The sequence below is a fragment of the Lemur catta genome, chromosome 19 (assembly GCF_020740605.2).
Source record: "Lemur catta isolate mLemCat1 chromosome 19, mLemCat1.pri, whole genome shotgun sequence".
Lineage (NCBI taxonomy): Eukaryota > Metazoa > Chordata > Mammalia > Primates > Lemuridae > Lemur > Lemur catta.
In genome coordinates this window covers 20,200,121-20,217,706 of record NC_059146.1, presented here as the reverse complement: position 1 = coordinate 20,217,706, position 17,586 = coordinate 20,200,121, and the positions used below count along the sequence as shown (strand labels likewise).

At 38.4% G+C, this 17,586-nt stretch overlaps 1 protein-coding gene across 1 annotated transcript; it reads left to right on the top strand.

Moving 5' to 3' along the window:
* Positions 1-1,405: 1,405 nt before the first annotated feature.
* On the top strand, positions 1,406-13,309 carry LOC123624178 (zinc finger protein 677-like). The gene is made up of 6 exons (XM_045531810.1): positions 1,406-1,436; positions 4,234-4,323; positions 7,261-7,426; positions 8,866-8,952; positions 10,423-10,843; positions 10,955-13,309. The coding sequence occupies exons 2-6, from the start codon at positions 4,309-4,311 to the stop codon at positions 12,474-12,476; spliced, it is 2,211 nt and encodes a 736-aa protein (XP_045387766.1). The 5' UTR covers positions 1,406-1,436; positions 4,234-4,308; the 3' UTR covers positions 12,477-13,309.
* Positions 13,310-17,586: the final 4,277 nt, after the last annotated feature.

Here is a 17,586-nt window from a genome sequence, read left to right as displayed (position 1 = left end):
ATATATCATAGTTCTTAATTTTAACTAATAAAATGTAATGTTTTTTCATAACTATAAATGAATCACATTGTTTCTCCCAACATTGTTTTATTCCACCTCAGGGGGATACTTCATAACAGACAATAATAATGCACTATTAGGCCCTTAAAGTTGATCCATTTAGAAGGATTTTTTTGGTGAAATCAAACAACATACACTTTTGGGTGCATATACTTGGGTAAGTATGATTTTTGGTAATCATTCTTAGTACTTGAGTCATTCTCTCTACATGCTGCCATAGGATACATATGTGAGTATGGTGAAAATGTCATAGCAGTGCAAGTTCACACACAACCTCAAATGTAGTTATTGTTGATGTACGTGCGCTATATTATAGTTCTACATGCTTCTCTCATATGCCAAATAGGACCCGTGGCATGTATTTTCGTTTTCACAAAAGAAAAATACATATATAGCAATATATGGAAATTGTGAAAAGAGTATGTGAGTATAAGGATAAAAATAATACCATGTATTTTCTCCTTGCAGTAGTCAGTGACATAATTCAAAATTGCAATGTTTATGCATTTCTATTTATGAACAAGCAGAATGGGAATTTTGTTTTGTTTTGCTAAACTAAAAGCTACATATATTCACCCTGATAACATCACCGCCCTACTGGAACTTAATTGAAGTGTACCTGACATTTGGATATTGAGAATGATGATGTATACACTGAAGTGTTAGGAGAATGTTTATTGCATAGTGAGACTTTCTGAGGAAAGCAAGGTTGACTTCCACGGCTGGCCGCCAAATGGCTTCTGGTATATGTGACTGGCTTGGGGTGTTATGATTGCTAAAGGCTGTGGTTCATGTGGTGTACACACATTTGGCTTGAGCTTCAAGATAGTGCTGAAGAAGGGAACACTCAGGCTTTATTGTCAGCTTGACCAGATGAGCAGAATAGGAGAGAATGAAGGGATGTGAAAAGTTTTATTATTAAAGTATCACACAATGTAGTCTGACTCTTTAGTATAACACCGATTGTTTTCTCTTGAAACTCCTGACTTTGTTGGGAAAGACCCCAGTGTTCCTCTTGTTAATATCTCACTGCGTTCCTTTTTTGGATACACTCATAAGTCCCATCACACATTGTGACTGTTGAGTGACACTAAAGAGAGGCAAAGGAACCCAAAGGCAGACAAATCACTTGCTATTGGCAGGACAGCCAGGCCAGTAAACGTCCAGGGGCCCAGTGGAGCCCCAGAGCTCTTGTCCCTCCGGGCCCCTCCCCACGTCGACCCCGCCCCCGCCGCCGCGCGCTTCCTGCCCAATCCGGGCCACTGTTTACGACCTGCTCTTCGTGGGCTCCGCCCCCGTACCGCCTGGACCCGCTGCGCACGCGCAGTTTTCCGCAGACCCGGAAGCGGATCGAGCGGACGCTGGGGCAAAGTCGGGTGAGTGAGTTTCCGTTTTTCTTGTTCATACTTGGGATTTGCGACCTCCTAATGTCCCCAGTGTAAGGTTTTTGGATGGTCGGCACTAGAGAATGAAAGACGAGCAGAGTTGAAAGGGTTAAGTAAAGAGGCTTTATTGGGGTGTTTTAGGGTGAGGGTAACGAGTCCCGAGGGAGAGACCTGGGCGAGGTTCCCGAGCCCCGGGAGAAAGTAAAGAGGCTCGGGAAGTCGCAGTCGTCTGGGACTGAGACAAGGGTATTTATATGTGGCGAGGGGCATAAGTGGAGGGGGGCTTTTTCTGGGAACGGAGGCAGGTGCTGCCTTCGGCCCAGTGTCTAGATTACAGAAAGTAGGATGTGGTTGAGCCCGGGCTGGGGTGTTTAGCTAGTAGTGACAGGAATGTACCTCTGAGGCAGGCTTTTGTCTGCCACTGCAGAGAGCAATCTGCCTTTAGCAGAGTTTCTCTTTTTTATTGGGGAGGGGGTTCCCACCGCCAGCCTTACATCCAGTCCACCACATCCTGGGTTCAGGAGCCACCCTGTACATTCAAACCTCTTCACCTGCTCGCCTGGTCCGCAGCGAGTGCCTGCGTGGCCATGAGACGTTCCGAGGCCTGGTCGGTCCGCCACGGGTTCGAGGGTCTTCGCCTATGTCGCATTTAAATCGGACTGAGGCGGGTTCCTGCCCCCGGCCTTTCTGCCTTAGGCCATGCTGGACACCACTTGCAGCGTCGTTTTCTTGCTTAAAATTGTTAAGTGACTGTTGCGGGCTCCATTTACTCTGTCTACTCCCCTCCTCCCCGAGCCTCGCGGCGTAAAGTTCTCAGTAGGAGATGGGTTCGCGTCCCTCTCCGCTCCTCAAGCCTCATACCTCTTTCTTGGCCCCTCCAGGGTCCTTTTTCTGGCCCTGGCATTTTGCAGACCCCACCCCTCTCTTTACACTTCCTCCTTCTACATGTCCTCTGGAGTCGGACCCTGCCCCTCCCTAGTCTACCACTTGGCACTCACAGCCTTTGGGAGGCTCCTGAACCCCCTGCTGGAGGAGGTGACTTGTACCGGTTTGGTAACGCTCCCTGTATCTTATGCACAAATCGCATCTCATTGGCTGTGCTTGCTGCATTCTGTTTACGTTCTCAGTGCCCCACTGGGAAGTGCTTTTCCCGGGCAACAGACGTCTTGATTACATACCTGTGAATGTGCAGGGAGGGGGTGGGGATGGGACCAGACACAGAGACAGAAGGAGAATGAGAAACACAGGGAGGAAGGAAGAATGAGGGAGAAACAGGGTAAAAGAGAGGATAGAGCAGCTGGACTTGAAGAGACACTAAGAGCGAAAGAGTGAACCAGAGGGAAAAGAAAATAGAGAAATATAAATAAAAATGGAGCTTTCTAGGGAGATGAAAGGGGTAACATCAAGAGGGACCTTGACCAGCGATAGGAGTGGGGGCACCTGGGGCTAGGGGGGTGATACATCAGACAGAGTGAGTGTGTAATAAGATTTGGGGCTCGAACACGAAGAGATGTGATGCTGGGATAGAAAGAGGGTGCAAGGAGTGACGGAGAGCAGAGGCAGAAGCAGAGCAGAGAGTGAATTTAGCCAGCTGAGAGGACCAGAGTTGAAGGAAGGGGAATGTAACGGGGAATTTTGATGGGGGAAAAAGAGGCAGAACTGTATGGAGTTAAGGGTCAATCAGAAAGTTTGGGGAGAAAGAACAGGGGTGACATAGGTTGCAGCAGAGTGGGGCAAAACACCTTGTAGGAGGAGATATGAGGGGGGAGGCAGAAATTCAAAAAAAAAAAAAAGTGAAAGAAGAGAGAAATATCCAGGGAGAAAAACAAAACAGTGATGGGGTAAGGGGATGGGGGAACCAGACCCAGTGAGTGTTGAGTTGAATGGATATGGAAGATTAGTTTGTAAAATATTATTTTGGGCTCTATAATCTTATAAATTTTAATTTTGTTGAGTTTATGCATAAAAGAATGAGAATTGCAAAATTAGCTGTATGAGGCTTGTACATTTTCTAGTTATTTGCCACAGAAGATAACTTCCATTTGCAACTCCTTTTCTGCAAAGGGGGTCACCCTCTTGTCTTTCCCTGGGCTGAGAGAGGGGGAGTGAAATAGGGGAAGAAATAACTCTCTGTCATCATATGGTGCCTTTTTAAAGGTTATTGTGGGCTTTTCCCCCTCTTCAATGAATACTTTTTCTTTTTACTTCCTTACACTTAATTCATCTTCTTCAAGTTTATTGAAATACATCTTAGTTAATTTAATTTCTGCTTTTTTGTAAGTATTCATTAACTGCTGAAGTGACCTTTGTGTAATCCCATAAACAGTGCATATCATTCTTCTCTAAATTTGCTGTATCTTCAAATTTGTATTAACCTCAATCTCAGAACTCATTGGATTTTTAAAAAAAAAATTTCCAAATTATTTTCCCTCTTAAATTTACTGTACCATTTGAGATTATGAGGTCTGAATACTTTTGACTTTTTATCATATATTGGAGCTATTCCTTGATTTCTGGTTAATAATATTGCAATGTTTCTCTTTGCATCTGGTAAGAATGTTGATGATGCTTTAGTAGTCAAAACCTAGTTTAATCAGTTAGTTTAATATTCTGGAGTTTCTTTTTTTCACTTATGTGGTCTGTTAAATTAATGAGATTTGAGCTAAAGTCTCCAGCTGAGTAGATGACCACTTCAAGTCCCCTTTGCCTTTTCTGTGCAAATGAGGTTGTGACACAGGAAGGGGTATGTTGATTGTTAGCATTAAATAGTATATGTTTGACATTTCAGATTAACTTCTCAATAGTGATCTTGCTTGAGAAAGGAACCAGAGGAGGAGGAAGAGGAAAGAAAGAGGAGTCAGGAATGGCTCTTTCTCAGGTAAAAGTCATGTTCTCAGTTGACTGTTCTGTGTATACTCCTTCCTTCCTGAGATACTGTTTTTTTGAAGTTGCTAATCTGTGACTCTGAAGCATTCTACCTGACATGTTTGGTCACACTTGCCCATGCCTTCCCTCAGAGCCTCTTATCTCCACTTAGGTTCCATCTCATTGTGACCCAGTGACATGAACTTGTGAGAAGAGGATCCATTCAGCATAGCCCTGGAAAGGGCTTCACATCTAGACAGAGGTTGGAGACGGGGTATGGACCCCATGATGTCAGTGCTGTTGGGCAACATGGATTGTTTAGAGACCATATCTGGTTGTACTGTCAGCTTTTTGTAGACCAGGATTAGAGAAGCTGCACATGGAAATCATGTATTAATGTGCACAAAAACTGGAAAATTCTGGAAAAGGAGAGTGATAAAGGGGAACCTGCTTTGCTTCATTTTATAGTGGATTTGAAGCTATATAAGTGAATCATTGTGTTTCTGGTTCCAGAATATTAATGATTTAAAATAAAGTTCAGAAACAGACATCATGGTAGAGAATGTTTTATTCCATAATTGGTTTTCAAATATGGGTTCAACCTAAGTATCTAACAGTAGAAGATTCTTTAAAGTCATTCACAGCACAGAGACCATGGTGTTCCTGCAGGGATTCTTGTGTGGCAGGTGTTTTAGATAAAAGTGGTTGTAACTGAGCCAAGGTGTTGGAGCACAGAACTTTGTCTTCAAAGAGGCTAGAACCAAATTCTGATTCCAGCATTGTTATTAAGTATTATATTTATATGATATACATTATATTATGTTACAATATATTATATATTACACATATGATACAATATGTGTGTAATACAATATTACACATACATTACAATATATTTTATTATATTTGTTTTACAGTAAAATTCTAAGCCACTGTGCAGCCTAGGGACTAAGATTTAAAGTAAAGTATTTTCTTTCCTGTTATGTCCTCTATCAGCCCTGATGTCTCAGTGGGAAACCACTGTTGTCAGTTCTGTGGCAAGAGTCAGTGCAAATTATATAAATACATTTATCCATTATTATGTGATGTTAGAAAAAATCTTCAGTGAATATTTTTTGTGGTATTTTATTCTGCAAATTGAAAAAATGTACACAGCATATGTCTAGGAGTTGTTTTCATGACAGAAAATGTAGAGATAGTTTACATTTTTAGATCCACATTGGAGCATTCTCTTGAGGAAGACTCATGAGTCTCTTACAATTTTTCAGTGATGTAGAGTGCTGTGGTGGCTGCCTTTGAGCAGACTGACTCTGCTGCTGATATTTGAGGATTTCCCTGGCTTGGGTGACTTGATGTGTTCTTCTTACTATTGGGTCAAGGATGGTGCATTTCGTACTTTGATAGATTTTGGCCAGATGCCCTCCCCTAAAGTTGCAAAGGTACCCTTTCCCACCAACTATGTGAGATTTGCCCCAATGTAAGAAAAATTTGGTGCTGTATTTTTTTTTGTATTTTGCAAATTTGGGGGAAAATGACAATCCTTTGTATTTCAACTTTTCAAATACTTGTGAATAAATTTCATTATTTTGCGAAAATAAAAGTGGATTTTCATAGTTTGCTCAGTTTTCCTTTGATGTATTTTTACAAGCTATTTTATATTCTGTAGTTCATTATATATGCCCTGGTGTCTTTAGCTTATCTTTTTTTTTTTTGGAGTGAAACATAAATCTTTCCTTCATGATGTATGCTTTTTGATCTTGTTTTGGAAGGCCTCACCTGAAGTGATTTTAAATTATTGGGTTCCATTTAGTCCTAATCTTTTTAGTTTACAATTATGTTTATATCTTTTTAATTTAGATTCTTTATGTGCATCTTACTGTAGCCATTTTATTTCATTCATGTTAAAGTTTCACATAATTAACAGGTTCACATGTAGTTGGCAGGCGCCTTCATTTTGTCTTTTGATTGAGAATTATGTTGGCTCTCTTTAGCACAATGGGAACTTTTCATATGAAATCCCACATTTCTTTTGCATTTGAATTGCTCCGAATTTCTAAATCACTGAGATGTTTATGTCACCACATCTTCCAGTAAGAATTGGGTTTCTCAGTCTTTGCTCATGTCTTTGTCATGTCCCTCAAGAAAGCTTTATAATTTCTTCACATAAGTCTGGGGATGTCTTGTAAATAGGTGTCATGATAAAATTGCTAATGGGAATTTGCTTTTCTGTCTTCTAGACCTGACTGAGACAGGTACAGTAGTGAATGGCAGGAGTGTTACTGGCCCCCTTGTCTCAGCCTTACCTTTAGTGGAAATGCATCCAGTGCTTACTCCTGGGTGTGATGCTTGGTGAAACTGGCTTGCTTAATAACAGTTTTTTAAATTTCCTTTTCTGGGCATGATTGTTAATTATCCAGTATTTCTTTAAGAATGTACTGCTGTGTAAATCTTTTTTCTGTTTTAATCAGCTAAATTAATATATAACATTAATAAACTTCCTCATCTTGAATCATTATTTTATTAGTGGAATAAACTCCATTTGGCTTTTATTAATGGCTAAATATCTAATTTTAAATGGATAAATTTAAATTTACATGGATAAACTTGAATTTATATTTTTGCACATATGTGGGCTTTGTCATGCCTGAAGACACTACTCACGCTCTAGCTCATCTAGGTATTGAATATCACTTAGTGTGTAAAACATTTTATGTAGCGCTTCTGTATAAACCACCCTTTTGTTGGGTGGTTTTTATTTTTATGTTTCTTTTGTTGTCCACAAGAATGTGAAATTCATATTTCAATTGTGGATTTCCTATCTGCTAATGTAAAAGTATCACAAAATTAGGGTTATAGAAATTGCTCAGAATGATCTTATCTTGCCCAGAATGATCTGTCAAAACACTTACTCCATTAGAATTGATCCTTAACACCTCTCTTTTCTTTTCAGGGTCTGTTGACATTCAGGGATGTGGCCATAGAATTCTCCCAGGAGGAGTGGGAATGCCTGGACCCTGCTCAGAGGACTTTATACAGGGACGTAATGTTGGAGAACTACAGGAACCTGGTCTCTGTGGGTGGAGATAACTTCCCTCCAGAAGTCAGGATCTACCCCAGTGAGTCTTTTGGGAGCCCCTTCCTTGCTTGACAGAGTTGGGAGCTGTGCTGACTCTGAAATAAAACATTTCACAATGCAGCATCTGGACTTTTTAACCTTTGCTTTTCTTCAGATGGTCTGACCACTTCACGCTATAGTAGTATTGGTTCCAGAAGTTCCATAAGCACAAAACCTTATGGCAAACTTTTAAAAATATCTGATTCTGGATCTGGTTTTATCTCTGTACACTTGATTCAGTAAATTCTTCCAAAGAGCTAGATATCTTTATATTTAAAATATGCCTTAAGCACTCAGAAGGAAACAGTTAGTGGATGAATTTGTGAAATATTTTTCCTAGACCCATCTGTAATATCTTCTCAGTTAAACAAAGGGCTGAGATTGTATTCTTGAAAAGCCACAGCACATCATGATCTTTTCTTCTTACAGCAGAAATCTCTCTTTCTGACCTAAATATTATCTCCATTTTGAAGCAAGGGAAAGAGCCCTGGACTGTGGAGAGCAAGGCGAAAATAGCAAAAAATACTAAATGGATAGGAATATATCTAAGTTGTGAACATAGGTAAGATTTCAGATGGACAGCGAGGAAGTTGCACCATTTAATAGTGTGTGAGAAACTCCCCAAAAAGACCAAAGCAAAGTCTTTATAAGGATTTAGAGCACTCCTATCTGCCCCATGATCTCTTTGGTACCTTGACCTTGAGGGGCACTGAGAGTGTGTTTCTAAGGGGTCCTCTTTCTTCCTCAGTCTCTTATTCTATTTTCAGTTCTCAGTCCATACAGATGAGAGTTGAGGCCTCCCCAGTGTTGGGCCCAGTCTTTTCCAGGTTCCATTGCCATTTCCTGTACTTGAGAGACTTTCTTACACTTTCTTACAGGATGGGAAAACATTGGCACCTGGGGCCCCAGGAAAGTGAATGGGGCTGTCTCAGTCCCTCTGTGCTTCTTCAGCACTCTCAGCCATTTTTTTAGTTCTGCTTTTGCCAGTTGTCAGAAGTATGTGTAACGGGAGTGGCGTGGATCTTTTCAGATTTTTTACTCCGCGATACTGTAAAAATAGTGGTGACAGATACCTGCTCTCTGATTCTCAGTCCTTCATAGGGGTCATATCTCAGTGTTTCAGCCACTCATCTTTGGGTTTGAGGTCAGACCACACAGCCTTCTAGAGATCCCATGTTATCTGATCTCCTTAGTTCACTCTCATGTCTTGTATGTTTTTTCTTGTACTTATTCTCGCAATATAGAAAATCCTTGGCTCTTTCTGATTTCAATTTTTCCTAAGTTTGTGTGATTTTGCCTCTAAAACTTGATTTAAAACACACATTCCTAGTGTCTGAAATTTCATCCTCTTTTTGTGCTGGATAACTTCTGATGGACTATCCTGTAGAGGGGATTTACTGGGTAACACAATAATCTGGAACACTGATTAATTTGTTACAGTATCATCCTCCTGCATGCATAAGTGCCCCTTGAAGCCAGATATTGGTCAGCATGTCTCAAGATGCAGAGATGAGCCATCAATCACAGGTATTGGAATTTATTATAGTGAGAACATTGTCCAAGTTCACAACCTTATGTCTATGTTGCTGTTGCCCAAACTATTGTTAATGCCAGACTGTTCATTTCCTGTGTGTGCTGTTGTTCATTGTCCTTCAACAAATATGATTTTGATGTAGCTTGTTGAGGGAGACTTTGAAGTTGAATAATAGCTAAATTTTTAAACTCTACCGTAATTTTTGTTTAAGTCACTGCTACTTTCATCTTGCAATTTCCATAGACTTATTTATTTATTTAATCATTAGTTTGATTTTCTTCACAGTATCCTTTAATGTACCAATTTTTTTTTATTTTGATGTCCAATTTCTCTATTTTTTTGCTTTTATTTGTGCTTTAAATGCATTATCTAAGAATCCATTGCCAAATTCAAGGTCATAAATATTTACCTGTAGATTTTCTTTTAAGAGTTTTATTGTTTCAGCTCTTTTTTAAAAATTTAATTTTAAATTTTTAAAGGAATTTTTTCCCTTCAATTATTTATTTATTTATTTTGAGATCAGGTCTCGCTGTTTTGCCCAGGCTAGTCTGGAACTCCTAAGCTCAAGTAATCTTCCCACCTCAGCCTCCTAAGTAGATGGGGCTACAGGCACTTGCCAACATGTTGGGCACTTCTACTTTTAATTGACACAATACTTGTACATATTTTTGGGATATAGAGTGATATTTTGATACCTTTATAAAATGTGGAGTGATCAAATCAGGGTAATGAACCTATCCATCACCTCAAACATTTATCCTTTCTTTGTGTTGTGAACATTCAAAATTCTCTCTTCAAGCATTGTGAAAATATGCAATAGAATATGATTTCCCCATTGCCCCATCCCATTCACCCCAGCATGGCAGCAGCCTTGAAGTCGGCAGCCCATGTACCCAGTATAGGTCCCTCATACCAGAAGGGCCAGAACACGTCTTATTCTCAATGAATTACAGTTTTTGCTCTGACATCCCTGATGCTCCCTGAACAACTGGCTCAAAGACCTTTGCCTTTATTTTGCCTAATTCAGTTTTGCACTTCTGAATTTCCATGTATTTATCTTATTAGGTAACTTTTTGGAGGATTATTTACTATTGCTTCATATAATGCTGTACTGTAGCATTTATTTGCATGTAATAATTATGTAGTAAGTATGCATTTGTATAATAAGTTTTTATTTAAATATGGGACACCTGCTTACCTACTGCCAATTGGTGCATTTTGATGTGGTGAGCTTTCAGGGTTTGTATGAGTAGTTTGGTTATATGGTGTTTGAAAGTAAGACTTTCCTTAAGATAATTTGAAATACACATAATTGTCCTTAATTAAAGAATTCTATTCATTTTGTATTCCTAAACATTTGTAGACTTTAAGAACCTTTATATCTTTTCAATATAACTCTTATTTTTAGTGTGATATTTATCTTACAACTTAATACAAAGCCTGTGGTTCTTTCTGTCTTTCAGATATCTCTACTAGGTATGTGATCAAGGAATTTTTAGCAAAAGAGAATATTAATAAAGGAGATTTATATCATCCAGTTCTTTTGGAAGGACATGAAAACCATTGCACTGAGGATTTTGACTTCAGGGAAGCTTGGGGAAATGTGTATGAATTTAAGAGTAAGTGTGGGTATGAAGAAGGAAATTCCAAAGGAATCCTCACAACTGATAACATAAGTCTTAGTGGTAGAAAAGATCATCAAGACAGCAAATCCTATATTAATTTACCTTTAAAGCAGAGTGTTTCTGTAAAAAACACTACAACTCAGTATTACAAGCATGGAAAGTCATTTTTAAGGAATTTGTTAAAAATAAATAATAACATAGTCTGTGCAGGAAACAAGTATATGAAATGTTTTGAAAATGGGATTGGATTAAGCTTTCAGTCACATCTGCAGAGATTTCAAAATGAAGAGAAAATTTATAAATTTAATCAAGTTGAGCAGTTTATTAAAAATTGTTCCTCAGTTTCACCACTTCAAAGATTTCCTCCTAGTGTTAAAACCAACATTTGTCATAAATATAAGAAGATTTTTTTTAATACTTCATTGCTTACTCAGCAGCAGAAAACACACAGAGAAAAACCATATAAATGTAATGAATGTGGGAAGACTTTTAACCAATATTCAGTTCTTCTGAGTCATCAGAGAATTCATTCTGAGCAGAGACCTTACAAATGTAATGAGTGTGGTAAAGCTTTTAAGCAGTTCTCAAACCTCACAAGACATCAAAGAATCCATACTGGAGAGAAACCATATAAATGTAATGTGTGTGGCAAGGACTTTAATCAAAATTCTCACCTTGTAAATCATTGGAGAATTCATACTGGAGAGAAACCCCACAAATGTAATGAATGTGGTAAGGCTTTTATCAAATGTTCAGATCTTTGGCGTCATGAGAGAATACATACTGGAGAGAAACCTTACAAATGTAATGAATGTGGTAAGGGTTTTACCAAACGCTCTTATCTGTGGGATCATGAGAGAATTCATACTGGAGAGAAACCATACAAATGTATTGAATGTGGCAAGGTGTTTAGGCAGTGGTCTACCCTCAGGATTCACCGAAGGATTCATACAGGGGAGAAACCTTATAAATGTAAAGAATGTGGCAAAGCCTTTAAGCAGTGCTCACACCTTACCAAGCATCAGAATATACACCATGGAGAGAAACCATACAGATGTAATGTGTGTGGCAAGGCTTTTATTCACATCTCAAGCCTTATGAAACATCAGAGAATTCATACTGGAGAAAAGCCACACAAATGTAGTGAATGTGGTAAGGGTTTTATCCAAAGTTCAAGTCTTGTGGAACATCAGAGAATCCATACTGGTGAGAAACCTCATAAATGTAATGAATGTGGCAAAGCCTTTACTGTGCGTTCAAGCCTGACTAAACATAAGAAAAACCATACGGGACAGAAACCTTATAAATGTAATGAATGTGGTAAAGCATTTACACAACTTGTACATCTTACTAGACACCAGAAAACACATACTGAAAAGAAACACAATGAATCTGGTACATGTGATAATGGTTTTATTCAAAGTTCAAGCCTGGGGGATCATCAGAAAATTCATGATAGAGAGAAATCTTACAAATGTAATGAATGTGGCAAATCCTTTAACTGGTGTTCACGCCTTACTCGACATCAGAGAATCCATACTGGAGAGAAACCATATAAATGTAATGTATGTGGCAAGGCCTTTAGCCAAAATTCAAATCTTACAATTCATCAGAGAATTCATACTGGAGAAAAACCTTACAAATGTAATGAATGTGGCAAAGCCTTTAAACAATATTCAAGCCTCACTAGACACCAAAATATACATCCTGGAGAGAAACCACACAAATGTAATGATTGTGGTAAGGCTTTTATCAAACGTTCACACCTTTGGGGTCATGAGAGAATTCATATTGGAGAAAAGCCATACAAATGTATAGAATGTGGGGAGGTCTTTAGGCAGTGGTCTGATTTCAGGATTCACCAAAGAATTCATACTGGAGAGAAAACTTAGAAATGTAATGAGTTGGGGGTATATAATTTACCCACTTCTCACGATGGACTGCAGCTCAGAGAATTTATAGTAGTATAGACTATATAGTCTCTAGTCCTAGAATACAGATCAACCTCTGATGTCAAATTCTTCAAAGTAATTAAATGTCAGAATCATTTGAAAGTCCTGAGATGATGAATGTTGGTGGAGCAGGATTTATGGAAAGGTACCATTCATTTTAAAAATAGGTAGTGCCCCCTTATCCATGAGGAATATGTTCCAAGAATCCCAGTGGATTCCTGAAACCATGGATGCTACTGGACCGTATGTATGTAGCCATAAGTTTTGCAATTTCAGGTATGATACTCAAACTAACAAATTCTTTTTTCTTCACAATGCATAGAAGGTTTATTTTTACAGATATTAGCAACCTCAGCATATGATTATTTTTTTAAATTAAGAGTTTTTACCTTTTTGCTTAAAGGAAGCACGTTGCATCTTCTCTTTGGCATGTCCAAATTGACAGCATCATTCTTGCTGTTTGGAGCCATTCTTAAGTATGATAAGGTTATTTGAATACAAGCAGTGTGATACTATGAAAGTTGTGTGATAACTGAGATGGCCACTAAGGGACTAATGGGTGGGTAGTGTATACAATTTGGATACTCATGACAAGGGGATGATTCATGTTCCAGATGGGATGGAGTGGGATGGCAAAAGATTTCATTACACTACTCAGAATGGTGTGCAATTTGAAAATTATGGATTGTTTATTTAGGGAATTTCCATTTGATATTTTTTTACTTCTGTTGACCATGTGTAACTGAAACTGCAGAAAGTGAAACTGCAGATAAGGGGAATTGCTGTACTTTTTTTTTTTTTTTTGAGACAGTCTCATTCTGTTGCCCAGGCTAGAGTGCCGTGGCGTCAGCCTTGCTCACAACAACCTCAAACTCCTGGGCTCAAGCAACCCTCCTGCCTCAGCCTCCCAACTATCTGGGACTACAGGTGTGCACCACCACACCTGGCTAATTTTTAAATTTTTTGTAGAGGCAAGGTTTTGCTGTGTTGCCTAGGCTGATCTCAAGCTCCTGGCCTCAAGCAGTCCTGCCTCGGCCTCCCAAAATGCTAGGATTACAGGTGTGAACCACCAAGCCTAGCCAAAAAGCCTATATGACTTTTGATGTTTTTCATCCCAAAGTTTGAAACTTGTTGATGTGCTTTTTTTGTTATGTGTTTTCTTTGTATCACCATGAATGTCTCTGGGAAAGAATCAGTAAGATGAAAGGACCTATTTCATTTGATGGGGATCATTCATATCCATGTTTCCTGGAAGAACAAGGACACTGAATTTTAAGATACTGTATTTTATGACTTTGAGAACACAGATGGGCACGGAATATATGTACAACTGTTGCAAATTATCATAACTAGTGTATTTACGATCCTCTTCAACAGGTTTATTGGTACAACTGAGGGCCACTGGATTGACAGAAGTAATTGCTCTGTCAGGTGACCACAAAACAAAGAAGGCCATAACACAACTGTTGCAAATTATCATAACTAGTGTATTTACGATCCTCTTCAACAGGTTTATTGGTACAACTGAGGGCCACTGGATTGACAGAAGTAATTGCTCTGTCAGGTGACCACAAAACAAAGAAGGCCATAACATTGAAAGATTGAGATTTTCATGGGAATAGGGACTGTTTATGTGGTTGAAATAGTGGAGATGAAATGATGGTCATTGTAACTTTTGAAAGGAAATAGCTGTTGCATATCAAAGAATAGTGACAAATTAGTCTTATTCTTGGTAATTGAATAGTACAATTATGAGAGAGAAGAACTTAAAAGAATTCACTGTGTATGTGTAGAATTCATGTTTAAATTATTGTATCACACTGATACAGTTTACTTAAAATATAATAAAATTTAGGTTTTTTTAAAACTCTGAGTCATGTTTTCCTATCACTTCAGGCCTATCCCATCTCACTGTGGCATTTTAATAACAAAGAGTAACACTATGTATGTAGTCTCTCAGGATTGAAAGCCATCTGCAATAATTTCTTATTTCACTTACCATGCCAGAATTTCACTTACTCTATAGGAATCACTGATACAGTGCCAAGCATATGCTATCTTCTTTGATTTTCATAACTGTATATTAGATTAACTGGTATAATTTTTTGCATAAATACAAGAAGAAATTAGATAAGAGCAGGTTAAGTGATCTGTCTGATTTTACATCTGCTTAGTGGCAGAGTAGAGACTTGAACTTGACTAGGTTTTTTGTAAAGACAATATATTAGTAATTGTGCTGTGCTAACAAACCATGTCAGCTTCAAATAATCCAGGCCTATAATTTGTTTATTATGCCATTTTATTTTACATCACTGGTATTGTATTTCATAATTTGATCAAAACATTTTTCCATTTCTGTTTAAAGATTTACTGTATAGATTAGTATCAAATGTGAATTCAAGATCCTAATAAAATGAAGATGTGCTAATTACAATATAACCCTAAGGTAAACAGCCTCATATACAAGTTGGATTTACTGAATGCAAGATTGGCTCAATATTATATTGGTAGCCCAAAGACTCATTTGCTGACACAAGGAGAGGAAAAATACAGGCTGTCTATAAAAAATGGTTGAAAAGCATTAATATACCCCTAAAAAACTGGTAGAGGAAATATTAATAGGTGAGAAAATCATGTAGGATAGAAACTAAATTATTAATTGCTGATCAGTTGCTGGTCAATTTTTAATGCACATGTTAAGTGTATTAAATGGATGTCTTAGGTAATGCAGTAAAACAAAGAATGAAAATAAAGGGTATATGGATTGGGAAAAATAAATAAAACTGTCTTTGTTCACAGATGAAATGCTCACCTGTGTAGAAAATCTAAAACAGTCGACAAAAAGTACTGGAACTAACAATTATAGGAAGGTTGCAGGATACAAGGTTAATATGCATAAGTCAATTGCTTTCCTTTATGCCAGCAATAAACAAGTGGAATTGATTTCTTGATTTATTTTAGAGACAGAGTCTCACTCTGTTGCTTAAGCTAGAGTGCAGTGACACAATCATAGCTCACTGTAGCCTTGATCTATTGGGCTCAAGTGATCCTCTCACCTCAGTGTACCAACATGCTGGGATTACAGGCTTGTGCCTCGATGACTGGCTAATTATTTTTATTTCTGTAGAGATGGGGCCTCACTATGTTGTCCAGGCAGGTCTTGGTCTTCTGACCTCAAGTGATTCTCCCACCTTGGTCTCCCAAAATGCTGGGATTAAACCACAGTGCCCAATGAAATTTGAAAATTAAAAAACGCCATTAGCACCCTCAAAAATGAAATATTTAAGTATAAATGTAACAAAATATGTACAAGATCTATATGAGGAAAACTACAAAACTCTGACAAGAGAAATCAAAGAAGTAAATGAGAAAAATTCCATGTTAATGTATAGGAAGACTCAATATTGTCAAGATGTGAGTTCTTCCCAATTTTATCTATACATTCAATGGACTCTCAATTAAAAACCCAGAAAGTTACTTTGTGGGTATTAGCAGAGTTTTAATGGAGGCTGGGCTCAGTGGCCCACGCCTGGAATCCTAGCACTCTGGGAGGCCGAGGCGGGAGGATTCCTTGAGGTCAGGAGTTCAAGACCAGTGTGAGCAAGAGCGAGACCCCGTCTCTAGTAAAAAATGGAAAGAAATGATTTAGACAGCTAAAAATATAGATAGAAAAAAAAAATTAGCTGGGCATGGTGGCGCATGCCTGTAGTTCCAGCTACTCAGGAGGCTGAGGCAGGAGGATCACTTAAGCCCAGGAGTTTGAGGTTGCTGTGAGCTAGGCTGACCCCACGGCACTCTAGCCCTGGCAACAGAGTGAGACTCTGTCTCAAAAAAAAAAAAAATACTATTACCAAATAAATTGGAAGAAGCCTCTAGGGTAAATTCTGGTCTTAGGAATATGATTGACCACCTGCCTATGTCTGTAGAAGATGGACCATACAGGGTCACTGGTCCAATTATAAGCCCAAAGAAGAAACATCAGGAAACAGCAAAGAAGGCCTCATATAGTGAGTCTGTGATTTCATCATGAAGTTGGAGAATAGAATCCTGAATCTTTTTGTCTTTGTGATGTTTTTGCTACTCTATTTGGCAACCCTAAGCGTAGGAAAAAGAGTATTTACTATCATGTCCTGGGTCCAGAAGAGTAAAGTGGGAAACCGAAATGTGCTTGGGAGCTTTCAAGTTCTGTCAGCTTGGAGTTTCTGCAGCTGATCATGTTGGCCAGAGATGCTCAGGAAGCAGGTGGTGCCGATGGACACACCCTGCCAATTCTGTGAGGATAGAAAACAAATTTCCCTCCCAAATAACGGAGGAAATGTTTCAACCTAAATTCTGCCACTGTCTTGGTGTTATGTCCAGAGGTGTGTCTTGGGGGCAGCTTTAAAGAGAATGACCAAGAAGTGATTAGAATCCAGTACTTGAAAATAAAATCTACAGACCTTAACCTGCACTCAGTAAATAAAGGAAAAGATCATGATAACTAAGCGAGAAATTGCCTGGTTTACAGCTATAATCTGAAATAAGCAGACCATTCCTATTGACAAATCCCTGAAGGCCATTCTGCCAATTCTCGGTAACTGATATCTGTCTTGAGAACCAGAGGATCCTGCATAGGAATGTGAGGTGTGGGCTACGTTGATCATATCAACCGAAATCCAGTATTTCCACTGAGAAATACTTAAGGTTTTGTTTTGTTTTGTTAAGAAGCTTCTCAGACTTGAATACCAAATAGCACTTACAGTATTTGAATCACTGGTATAATGAAGGTACCTGTGGTACCTTCTCTGATTTTTATAACTATACAGTATAGTCACTGGTGTTATTTTCCTTGTAAATATAAGAACAACTTAGATACAAAGAGGTTATATGATCTAATTTTTCTGATGAGGGGCAGAGAGGAGACTTCAACTGGTCAGACTGCAAAATCAGTCCTATTAAACAGTATGCTACATTAACCATGTCACTTGTATTTTCAAATAATCTGGAACTATGTTTAGTTTCTTCTTTATACTTTGCCATTTTATAGTACACAGTATATGGTTTCATAACT

Bases quoted from the DNA above. Each gene is read 5' to 3' on its own strand.
- LOC123624178 (XM_045531810.1), top strand. The intron at 7,427-8,865 runs GTGAGTCTTTTG...AATTTGTTACAG, and splicing joins AGAAGTCAGGATCTACCCCA to TATCATCCTCCTGCATGCAT. The intron at 10,844-10,954 runs GTCACATCTGCA...ATTTCCTCCTAG, and splicing joins GGGATTGGATTAAGCTTTCA to TGTTAAAACCAACATTTGTC.